General features: G+C 43.3%; 1 protein-coding gene across 2 annotated transcripts in view; it reads right to left on the bottom strand.

Moving 5' to 3' along the window:
• ctdp1 (CTD (carboxy-terminal domain, RNA polymerase II, polypeptide A) phosphatase, subunit 1) overlaps positions 1 to 12,455 on the bottom strand; it is a 269,441-nt gene that overhangs the window by 222,072 nt on the left and 34,914 nt on the right. For both annotated transcript variants that reach the window (XM_052023722.1, XM_052023723.1), the window contains exon 6: positions 340 to 430. In XM_052023722.1, coding sequence (XP_051879682.1) covers positions 340 to 430 — 91 coding nt within the window. The remainder of the gene's footprint in view (positions 1 to 339; positions 431 to 12,455) is intronic.

Raw genomic sequence — 12,455 nt, 5'->3', positions numbered from 1 at the left:
GACCGATCCAAACATTTTGTAGACAATGCTCAGGAACAAGAAATGCTTCTAAAAATCTCATCCTTGTCTGCAAAAGGATCAGCTGCAGCACACATTTGCTCATATGCTCCCCTAAATACCCACTCCCACTACCATGGTTGTAGCATGTGCCATCTACTTGATGCAGTGCACCAACTCACCAAGGCTTCTTCAAGTGATACTCTCAAACCTACAACGTTCACCATCTCTAGAAGGATAAAGGCAGCAGGCACACAGGGAAAGGCAGCAGGTACCCCTCCAAGACACTCTGACCCAAATATGTATAAGTAGAGGGTTATAAACACTTTGCACAGTACTCACCGTAGATTGCCAGTTTTAGAATATGGATCAATGCACTCATCTCTTGATAAAATTCGATGCGAGAAAAGTTTCTTTTCCGGATCCAGAAAGCCTTCAGTTAAAAATAAGGAGAAATAGGAAAAAAGATGGAATATTAAATTTGAGTTAAACATGGGTGGAAATGAAGTCACAAGGTACAAAGTTTCAAGTACAGGCCATCTACGGGTTACGAACACCCAACATATGGACATCCCCTACATATGAACGAGCTCCCATAAAATTATTAAATTCAAAAGTCCAACATACATTCCTTCCTATGAACGACAACATTAGTTTCCCCTCTCTCTCTCTGCACTTACAGTAATTTTCTTTGTGCTTTTGATGCTATTCATTAAAATACTATGGAGGCATGGTTACCATATTGAGTGATCTTTGTGCATTTTCTGACTCATGGACATCCGTAAAATTGGAACCCACTCATTACCCGAGAGCATAGTCAATCTTTACAGGTCTGTAAACCCAAGTGTTCAATCATAAAAGTGCAATGCTACAGAAGTAGGAAATCTGAAATTAAATCAGATTAATACAATCAAATTACAAGAATATTCAGGAGATCAGACAGCGTCTGTGGAGAAGGAAACAAGAGTTAACGTTTTCACCCACTGCCAGTATGCCTTCTTTTTATTTAATATCAGCCATTCATAAAATACGGCTCAAGTGCTGGACGAGGACTAAACCAAGAATGAAACAGCACAGATGAGCAGATTTCTCGGAGACACAAGAGACTGCAAATGCTGGAATCTGCTGGAGGAACTGGCCATCTTCCCTCTCCAGCCTCAATCATGATGCAAGGTTTCAACCCGAAATGTCAACAATTCCTTTTCCTCCATAGATGCTGCTCGACCGGCCGAGTTCCTCAGTGGATTGTTGTTCGAGTTATTTCTCATTAGAACATAGAACAATACAGCACAGGAACAGGCCTCAAGGGTCACAATGTCTGCCCCAAACACGATGCCAGATTAAACTAAATCCCTTCTGCCTGTAGGTGATCCATAGCCCTCCATTCCCCACGTATTCATGTGTCTGTCTAACAGCTTCTTAAACGCCACTATCATATCTGCTTCCACACTACACCTGGCAGCCTGTTCCAGGTACCCACCACTGTGTAAAAAAAAAACTTGCCCTGCGCATCTCCTTTAAACTTTCCCCCTCTCACCTTAAATGCATGTCCTCTAGTATGTGACATTTCTACCCTGGGAAAAATATCAACGGCCTACCCTGGGAAAAATATCGACTGCCTACCCTATCTATGGTTTCATAATTTTACAAATCTCTATCAGGTCTCCCCTCAGCCTCCAATGCTCCAGAGAAAACAACCCAAGTTTGTCCAAACTCTCCATATAGCTCATACCCTCTAATCCAGGCAGCACCCTGGTAAACAACTTCTGCATCCTTTCCAAAGCCTCCACATAACTTCCCGTAATGGGGCAATCAGAATTACACACAATACTTCAAGTATGGCCCAACCAAAGTTTTATTTAGCTGCTATGTGATTTCCTTACTCTATACTCAGTGCCCTGTAATTATGTTTGAATTAACTTGTTCAAGTATCTTTAAAGCGATGAAGACTTAATCCCAAGTACATAATATGAAAAGATCTAAATTATTTTGCTTCACCCTGGTTCCAAATCTGCTTCCCCCTATTTCATCTTGTGGTCATCTCAGGTACAAGGAAAAAAGACTTGCATTTGTATAGTGCCTTTTACTTCAAGGTGTCTCCAACCTCCTAGCACCAATCAAATCCTCTGAAGTATAATCGCAGTTGTAATGGTAGAAACAGAGTGGTTAATATGTGCACAGCGTGCTCCCATAAAGAGCAACACAATAATCACCACAGTTTATTTTGGTGGGATAAAATGAATCAGGATATTGAATACTGTCATTGCTCTTCTTTGATTCCAATGCTTTGGGACCAACATCTACCCAAGGAGACAAATGCAGCGTCGCTTCAATTGTGCAGGCACCCCCAACAAAGCAGCTCCCCTAGAGTACTGCACAGCAGCAGCAGGGCAGATTTGTATGCTTAAGTTTAATGCAAGCAGAGGTTGGACAAACTTGGATTGTTTTCTCTGGAGCATCAGAGGCTGAGGGGAGACTGGATAGAAGTTTATAAAATTATGAGAGGTATAGATCATGTAGATAGTCTTTTTCCCAGGCTGGAAATGTCAAATACTCAAGGGCAAAGGTTAAAAGGTGAGAGGCGAAAAGTGTGAAGGAGATGTGTGGGGCATTTTTGTTTTCCACACAAAGAGGAGCAACTGAAAAACACGATTATGCTGGAGGAACTCAGCAGGCCAGGCAGCATCTGTGGAGAAAAGCAGGCGGTCAACGTTTCGGGTCAGGACCCTTTTTCAAGACTGAAGATGGGACTGGGGAAGCCCTATATATGGGAGGAAAAAGCAGAGCAGTGATAGGTGGATAAAAGAGGGGGTGGACCATCTTCAGTCCCAAAGAAGGGTCCTGACCCAAAATGTTGGCTGCCTGCTTTTCTCCAAGGATGCTGCCTGGCCTGGCCTCCAGCATCCAGCATCATTGTGTTTTTCATCTAGATATTCCATCATCTACAGTCCTTTGTTTTTCCATAGAGAGTGGTAGGTGTCTGGAACTCTGACAGGGGAGGTGATAGGAGCAGACATGATAATGTGTGTCATTAATACTGGAAGGCATGCATTTAAGGTGAGAGGGGGCAAGTTTTGTTTTAAAAAAGTTGTGGGTGCCTGGAAAGCACTGCCAGTGGTAGTAGTGGAGGCAAATACAATAAGAGACATTTTAAGAGGCTCTTAGATAGGCACATGAATGTGCAGAGAATGGAGGCATGTGGACATTGTGTAGGCAGAAGGGATTAATTTAGTTGGGTGTTTAAATTAGTTTGGCACAACATCGTGGGCCAAAGGGCCTTCTCCTGTGCTATACCATTCTACGTCCTGTAATGGTGGCATTTGGACAGGCAGGGAATAGAGGGATATGGATCATGTGTAGGCAATTGGGATTTGTTTAATTTGGCACCATGGTCAGCACAAACATCGTGGGCTGTAGGGCCTACTCTTGTGCTGTACTCTTCTACGTTTTGTGTAAGGCAAGTTGAACTTGTGACCTGACTCAGCCAGAAGAGCTGGCAACTGAGCAACAGCTGATCCACAAATGTAGGTATCCAACTGAGGGCAGACTTTATAGAGAACGAAAAGGCAAGAAACCGGGTCCAAATCAGCAGTTTGTTATAATAAGGAGCCTTAATCCAATAGCAAATCTGTGGAGCTGCTATTTTATATGCCGAGCATAAAATGTTTTCTTTAGCTCATTAACCAACAACTTAAAGTAATGATTCTGCAATACCCAATTACACTTCCTCCAGACACACCTTTTCTACTAGTTACTGCTCTTTTTGGCAACATTATAAGCCTTTTCCTTTGATCTAATACTATCTTTAACTCTCCTGCATAGCCATAGCTGGACCACTTTTTCTATTGGGTGTTTGTTCCTTACAGAGATAACTAGTACTTGTAATTCCAGCCACTGTCTGTAAGGAGTTTGTACGTTCTCCCTGTGTCTACTTGGATTTCCTCCAGGTGCTCCGGTTTCCTCCCACATTCCAAAGACGTACGGGTTAGGAAGTTGTGGGCATGCTACGTTGGCGTCGGAAGCACGGAGACACTTGCGGGCTGCCCCGAGAACATTCTATGCAAAGAGATGCATTTCACTGTGTGTTTCGATGTACGTGACTAATTAAGAAATCTTATCTATTAACTTTTTTTTAAATGTTGGCATTGCTTGTTCAGTCTCATATCTTTTCTCAATTTATCATTGACAACTCATGCCTCATTTCTTAGTAATTTTCAGCCTTTAAATTCTATTATGTCATGTTTGCCAATTGCTCCTTAACCAGAACAACATTCTTAATTCACCCGTTTTCATTGGAGAATACCAGATCTAAAAAGGAAAATGTAAAAAAAAATCCCACAGATACCAAGAATCTGAAAGAAAAACTGGAAGTGCTGGGAATACTCAGCTGGTCAAGCAGCACCTGTGGAATGTTCCCTGTAGCCTATTACTGGCTTTATCTCCATCTTTTCCCAGTTCTAATGGGAGGTCCTCAATCTAAAATAGAGAGCTTTGTTTTTCTCTCTCCACAGATGACACCTGACCGGATGAGCAAATCCCACCCCACCCCCGCTGCCTACCCCAACACCCCCACCGCCCCCCAATTTCCTAATTTTACTTTGGGTTCCCAGAACCTGCAATATTTTGCTATTGTACTGGCAGAGAACTTGCGCTTCTCAAATGCATACATATAACCAGTGGGAATGACATTAAAGGGAATTCGAAATTCTTAAAATTAAGCACATGAAATGAGTGGGTGGCTTGCCAAACAAGAGAAAGGGATTGCAAATTCTCATCACTACCCATATCCCACTATTTTAATGATGAAAAACAACCCACCATGCTGCAGTGCTCCCAACACTGAGAACTGAAGATTCCCAACTGATCCAAAGAAAAAACAAATCAAATTTTAAGCCTTCAGATTTGATTGGAAATTCAGAACTCGTGTGGTTTTAAAATATAAAAACCTGCCCAAATGCAGATGTAGCACAGACATTGCAAAGATACAAAAACGAATCCCAAACAGCTTCAAAGAAAAAATTAGCCATTCTCCATACACTCAGAGATGCAGAGATATTAGAATGTTAATTATTAACACAAAATGCTGCAGGTGACTGTCAAATGAGCCAAAGTAACAAATTGTTAATTTATTAATTTGAGGACTGCAGACTTTGAAATATCTAATAATTAAGAAGCAATGCAACTCGGTTTAATTGCCTCTGCAAACAGGAATAGTAAAGAGAAATTAAAATGTGGATATATTTTCCTACAGACTGAAGTCCAAAACACTTTTACCCAACAGAAAACAGATGCCAGAAATGTGCAGCATAAACAGAAAACGTTGGACATCCTCAACAGGTCAGACAACACCTGTTTCAAGATCGTGACCTTTCATCAGAATCCAGAAATACTGCAGACGCAATGAGTTTTTAGAAACCAGTGGTTCAGGGAAGGGAGGAAAGGAGAAAAGAAAGAACAAAAAGTAAGACCTTGTGCCACAGAAAGGAAATGAAAGAATGATTTAAGGAACAGCAGAATTATTCCCAGCACCTGCTGATAAATGTTATCACGAAGACAAAATGCTCATCCAACCATGAAAATGTTTTGACATCTCCCAGTGTCATGTCTGCCCCTCACTGTGGGGCTGCGTTACAACACATATGTGATTGCATGCATATTTGGCGGGGGGGGGGGAAGGGTAGTTCTTGGATGACAGTGCTGCACTCTGCAAGTTACCACATACACTTATAGGAAGAAATTAAGAACGTTTCACATATCCAGTAAGATTTCTTCTGCAATAGAATTTACAGTGACTATGCAACCAATTTTCTCAGCAACTCACATGGTTCTTGCAGTGAACAATCAAACTACCTTGGAATGCACAAAAACCATTGTTAGCTGTTTGCCATTTACCAAATGCTTTCAGAAGGCTAAACTCACAAGGCTACTCTCAAAGCAGAGAGTGTGTTGCCTTCAACTCAGTGACTGCACATTAGCCTCAAGTCAAGGATTCTACCCTCATGAACATTACCAGGTGTGGTTTACATACTGTGTAATGTATTCAAGGCATAATTTTTACTTTTCATAGTAGAATCTTTAGATTGATCTGCCAATAGATGACTAAGGTTTTAAAATGAGTTGTAATTTGACCTGTTGATTACATTTTTTTAAACTTGCTTTGTCTGTCCGAGGCCCAAGCTCTGAAATTTCACCCACCCGTGAATTTCTCTACCACCCTTACACTAAATTTGCTCCTGAAGACTTACCCCTTTGACCAACTCTTGGTCACCTGCTCCAGTTTCTCATAACAATCTATGACCTATAGGTGTTTGGGAAAAACCGTGACTGACCACTTCCTTCCCCACCCCTCTTTCTCCCGTAAGAGCCGTTATAGAGAGATACAGCAGAGAAACAGGCCCTTTGCTGCAATGACCAACCTTCCACATGCACAAGAGGCTGTAGATGCTGGAAAATAGAGCAAACAAAAAATCATACTGCTGGAGGAACTCATTTACACTAATTCTATATTAATCTCATTTTTATTCTCCCCACATTCTCATTAACTCCCCCAGATTTTACCACTCACCCACACACTAGAGGAAATTTACAACAGCCAATTAACCTACCAACCCGCACTCTGTGATGTGGGAGGAAACGGGAGTACCCCGGGGAAAACTCACACAGTCACAAGGATCGCGAGCAATCTCCACCTAGACAGCACCAGAGGTCAGGATTGAACCCAGGTCACTGGAGTATAAAAGGCACAGCTTTACTAACAACAGCTTTCTTTTGTTTGACCCCTGCTCATTCCTGTAAAGCAGCTTGAGGTGACAGTACCAGAAGCGCCATGCAAATGAAAGTTGTTGTTGCTGACAGTACATGCACTACGCAAAGCTAATAGACAGCAGATGGAGCACAGTTCTATAAACTCAGGTGACAGCGGTACCAATGAAGTAGGATCCACATCAACTTATGTATTATGCTCAGTTGTGCAATTCTCATTTCTTTCTTTATGACACAGGAGACCATTTGCTTCCTGATTCTAAACCAGCCCCGAGTCTCACCATTCTCCCACATATCTCCCTTAACATATTCTCTCTCGCATTGCTCTCAACTACCCCCAATTCTCTTGTCCCCCTCACCTACACTAAAGGCAATGTACTGCAGCCAATTAATCCACCAGCCAGGATGTGGGAGAAAACCGGAGTACCCAGTAAAAATACATGCAGTCACAGGGAGAACATGCACACTCCACACAGACAACACCGGAGGTCAGGATCAAACTTGGGTTACTGGAGCTGTGAAGTAACAGCACCAACAGCTGCACCACACTGCCCATCACTTCACTGTTACCCATGAAAGCTGAGTGTAACTGGCTACCAGGCTTCTCACTTTAAACCAACGACAAGACCCAAAGTAGTACTTTGACAGTAAAGCACTTTCAAGCAATCCGTAGGGCAGGCACGGTAGCATAGCAGTTAGAGTAATGCTATTACACCGCAAGCGACCTGGGTTCAATTCCCGCTGCTGTCTGTAAGGAGTTTGTACGTTCTCCCTGTGACTGTGTGAGTTTCCTCCAGGTGCTCTGGTTTCCTCCCACATTCCAAAGACGTACCGGTTAGGAAGTTGTGGGCATGCTATGTTGGCACCGGAAGCGTGGCGACACTTGCGGGCTGTCCCCAGAACACACTGCGCAAAAGATGCATTTCATTGTGTGCTTCGATGTACATGTGACTAATAAAGATCTTGATCTAGTTTTGAAAGGTGCAATAGAGATAGAAATTCTTTTATTCTGGTGCTCAGCTTTGTTTCTTTGGACAATTTTTGTCTCTGATTCAGAAGATCATGGGTTCAAGCCAGTTCCAGGTCTTGGTCTAGCACATCAGTGCTGTTTCCAAGGTACTCTACTTCTTCGGAGTGATTGTATTCTGCATTGAACTATGGTGTTTGATTAGTACAGAAGGATATTCTCCCGGTGTCCTTACCAACATTCTTCCCACACATCATCATGGAGAAGTTGTTGTTCAAAAGCATTATCACTGCCACGTCCCTCAACGTCAACATCCTCAGGGGAGGGGGGGGGGGGGGGGGGGAGAAAAAAGTCATCAAAACCCAGAATGCCAACTGGACAACTACATCCAAACTGCAGTCACAAGAGCAGATTAAAAGCTGCATATCCTGGGATGAGCACCTCAAATCTTTTCCAGCATCCACAAGGCACTAGTCAGGAGTGTGATGGAGCACTGCTCACCTCAGCTACTCTAACACCACCTTCCAAACCCACAGCCTTTACCACCAAGAACGCAGGCAGAAGGCACATGGAAACTCCACCATGTGCAGCTCATACAGCATCATGACATTGAAATATATTGCTGCTTCTTCACCATCACTGGGTCTAAATCCTGGAAACACCTATCCAACAGCACTGCAGAAATAACATAATGAAAAGTGGATCAAGGTGACTGCTCGCCACTACTCATAAGGGCAACTAGGAGCGAACAACAGGTGTGGGAAAATGTGTTCAAAACCAGAAGACAGAATGAAGATCACTTGTTCTTTAAAAAAAAGAGCAACAAATAACTTGACTTTGAGGTAGCAGTGAAGGAAGATTCAACCATGGCACTTGAGGGAGACCTAGACATAAGCTAACAGAACCACTGCCTAGCATTGACAGAGATCCGGGTTCAATCCTGACCTCAGGTGCTGTTTGTGTGGAGTTGGCCCATTCTCCCTGTGACCACGTGGGTTTTCCCCCCAGGTGATCCGGTTTCCTCCCACGTCCCAAAAATGTGCGCGTTGGTAGGTTAATTGACCACTGTAAATTACCCCTGGTGTGTAGGCGAGCGATAGAATCTGGAGGAGTTTGAGAATTTGGGGAGAGTCAAAAAATGGGATCAATGTGGGATTTGTGTAAATGGGTAGTTGATGGTCAACACCGGCTCGGTGAGTTGAAGGGCCTGTTTCCGTGCTGTATCTCCCTAATGACATGAATGGAAAGAAAATGGAGGGTAGTGAGAAGAGGGTAGGGTAGTAGGATTAGTTGGAATGATCTTGCAAAGAGATGTTATGGGCTGAATGGCCTGCTTCCCTGTGGCAATCATTTCATGAGTCATTCAGATTGTTTTTAAGGGAAGAAAATGAATGCATTCTTTTCCAGGATGTTTTATTAATGGAACTACTGGAGGAGTTCCAAGATCCAGGTTGATGCTGCTGTCCTGTGTTCAGTTGCAGCAGCACAATTCATTCCAAAGATTAAATATAAAATCCCCTAAACCAGATTAAATTTAAATGCAGATACAAGATGCTGGAATCTGGAGCAGAAAACAAGATGCTGGAGGAACTCAGTGGGTCAAGCAGTATCTGTGGAGGGAAATGGGCAGTCAATGTTTCTGGTCAAGAAGAGGGAAATAGGGTTAACATTTCAGATCAATGATCTTTCATCAGCTTTCTGACTCTCCAGCATTTTTGGTTTATCATCAAAGAAAAACTGCTTGATTGGAATAGGAGACAGGATGTAAATGAAACATTAGACAACAGGCACAAGTAATGTGGCTCCTTTCTCCAGATCTGTATTTATAATTTCTTTTGCAAACAAACACAAACCTGCAGCACTGCAGGAATAGCACTCAACTCTTTTTTGTAGAAACTTGGAAGTTACATTTATTTTGAAAGTTAATGAAGCAAGAAAAGGCTATTCAGTCTATGACGGCTGTTCCATTATTGTAACCACTCCCACACTGACTTCTGCCTTTGGCCTTCTGCACTACTCCAATGAATTCCAATACAAACTCAAGGAACAGCACCTCATCCTTCATCAGGGTATGGTACAGCCCTCGGGAATCAATAATAAACTTAACCATTTCAGATATGAAGATTTTCCTGTTGGTATTAGAACTAGCAAGTACTGTTGCAATGTTACATCCACCTGTAATATTAACTCAGTTGTCTCTTCACAGGTGCCGAATGACCTGCTGGATATTCGCAGTGTTCTCTTTTGTTTCAGATTCCCAGCAACTGCTAGGTTCTGCCTCACTCAGCTCCAGTTTGTTCTTTTACCCTCTGTCAGCCTCATTCACCTATTAACTAGACAGCTCTGAAAGCACCTTGCCCCTTGGATAAACTTGATCTCCACTCTAATGCAGACATTTCCTTTGTTCTCACCACCTCTCTCACCTTTCCTGTTCTGATGAAGGATCATCAACCCAAAACATCAAGCCTATTTCTCTTTTCCTTTCTATTTCTCAGTTTCTTCCCCCGCCCCCAACAGATGATGCTCGACCTGCTGATGTCCTCCAAAGGACTGTTTGTTACTCCAGATTCCAGTCTCATAGAACAGGGCCTTCAGTGCATGATGTTGTGCCATCTCTTGTGTCTCAACTCTATTTTGCTCTCCATCAACGTAGCCTCACCTACAAAGTATCTCCAGTATCTCCTGTTTTCATTTAGAATTATTCCACCATGAATTTCCATTCCATAGCCTCTGGTCAGCCTCGACTTGAGGGAACAAGTGTAAATATGTTTCCATCTCTAGGAAGCTCAACACTGACAACCAGTCACTTTAAATACTGTCACTGCCTGGAATTTAGCCTAAAAGGTGAATCACTGTTCAAAACAAAATTTCCTCAAAACATTTGGAAATATTCAAAGAGGGAATGAAAAAGAACGTGCCCTTCCAAGACAGTTTCAACTTCTATTTAAATAAAACTATTTGTTTCAAGGGACAGAACTGCACATTTCAGAAACAAAGGAGCGAACTGTATCATAGGTTGCCTGTATATTATTGCAAAGTCAGTTATTATTATAGGGAGGGTAGTGTCTTCACTCAAACAAAATAGGACAAGGCCATTCAGCCCTTCATGCCTGATCTGCCACTGAATTAGATCATGCTACTGTACCTTCAACCAGTCCCAGTTCCATAATCTTTAATAATCTTGTCCTTAAGCCTTTTAACCTCAGTTCTGACGTTTTCAAACCGAGCTGGTTTGAAGTTTACATATTTTCTTCAGGTACTTGAAGTCCTGAAGGGTAGCCTTGACAAAAAGTTGGTGGGCCGAAATGTTACCTTCTTTACTAAAAATCTCACAATTCATTGCCAGGTAGGAGTCATCTGAATTCTGAACCAGGGGTCCAATGTGATGCACGGTTCAGACTGAAAGTCATCCTCTGGGCTCCACAAACATCAATGGCTTAGGGCCAGATATTGTCTTGTATGGAAGTGAAAGAGCACAAATTAGAATTGCCACAGTTCCTGAACTAGACTATAGGCCAGTAAATAAAGTAACCACACCAAGGCACCCAACCCATTACAAAAGCTTCAAAAGTTGGTCAAAATTATCACATCACGAAACAGCCGGAATCTAGTGCTACAGAACAGGGTCCCTCGCCCACTGAAACAGAGGCAACAACCAACAAGTATCACACACAAAACCTCTTAAATGCTTGCACACAAAGATGCCCAAACTCTCAGAGGAAAAAGGCAACATCCCTACCCTTCCTCCCACACTGAACACCAGCTGGAAGCAGCACTAACAGTAGTATTGGTTCAGAATGTACTCAGGGTTGTAAAGGTCAAGGGGAGACCATCACTGATGAGGTAGCACCACCACTGGCCAGGCCCCAAAGGGAATAGTGGCCAACTGGGTATGCGACAGGTAGTGACAGAGTCACAAGACTGCAGATGCTGGAATCTAGAGCAACAAATAAGGTGGTGGAGGAACTTAGCCGGTCAGGCAGCATCTGTGGAGGAAAATGGACAGTTGATGTTTCAAGTTGAGACCCTTCATCTGGACTGGAAGAGTGAGGGAAGATGGCCAGTATAAGAAGGTGGAGGGAAGGGATGGAGCAAGAGTTGGCAAGCAATGGAAGGATCCAGATGAGGAGGGGAGATAGGTAGATGGAGGAGGTTAGAGTGGATAAAGCAACAAAACCTGAGAGGTGACAGGTGAAGCAACAAAGGGCTGAAGCTGATGGAATCTGATAGGAGAGGAAGGTAGATCATGGAATAAAGTGAGGGAAGTGGGGAGGGCAGATGAGAACAGTGGAGGAGAGGAACCAGTGGGAGGAGTGTGTGGGTGATGAGGGGCTGGGGTGAGTGTAGGAAGAACAGGGTAGATCAGGAGGAGAGAGGAAAGGGACAGAGGGGGAGCAGTCCACCTGAACTTGGAGAATTTAATGTTCATGCCGTCGGGTTTAGACCACCCAGGCGAAATACGAGATGCTGTGCGTTGAACCTCACTCTGGCAGTGGAAGAGGCTGAGAACAGACATGTCAGTGTGGGAATGGAGAGGAGAATTAAAATGACCTGCAACTGGGAGCTCCAGACAGCTATGGCCAAAGGAACGCATGTGCTCAGCAAAACGGTCACCTAGTTTGCATCTGCACTCATCCCTGGTCTAGTGGCTGAACCAACACAAGGAAAGAACTGCTTGACCTCTTCCTCACCAGTCTATCAGTTGGGGGCGCACTTGTCCATGACATTC

The sequence above is a fragment of the Pristis pectinata genome, chromosome 9 (assembly GCF_009764475.1).
Source record: "Pristis pectinata isolate sPriPec2 chromosome 9, sPriPec2.1.pri, whole genome shotgun sequence".
Lineage (NCBI taxonomy): Eukaryota > Metazoa > Chordata > Chondrichthyes > Rhinopristiformes > Pristidae > Pristis > Pristis pectinata.
The sequence above is the reverse complement of the archived record's forward strand: the minus strand, read 5'-3'. Positions and strand labels throughout refer to the sequence as shown.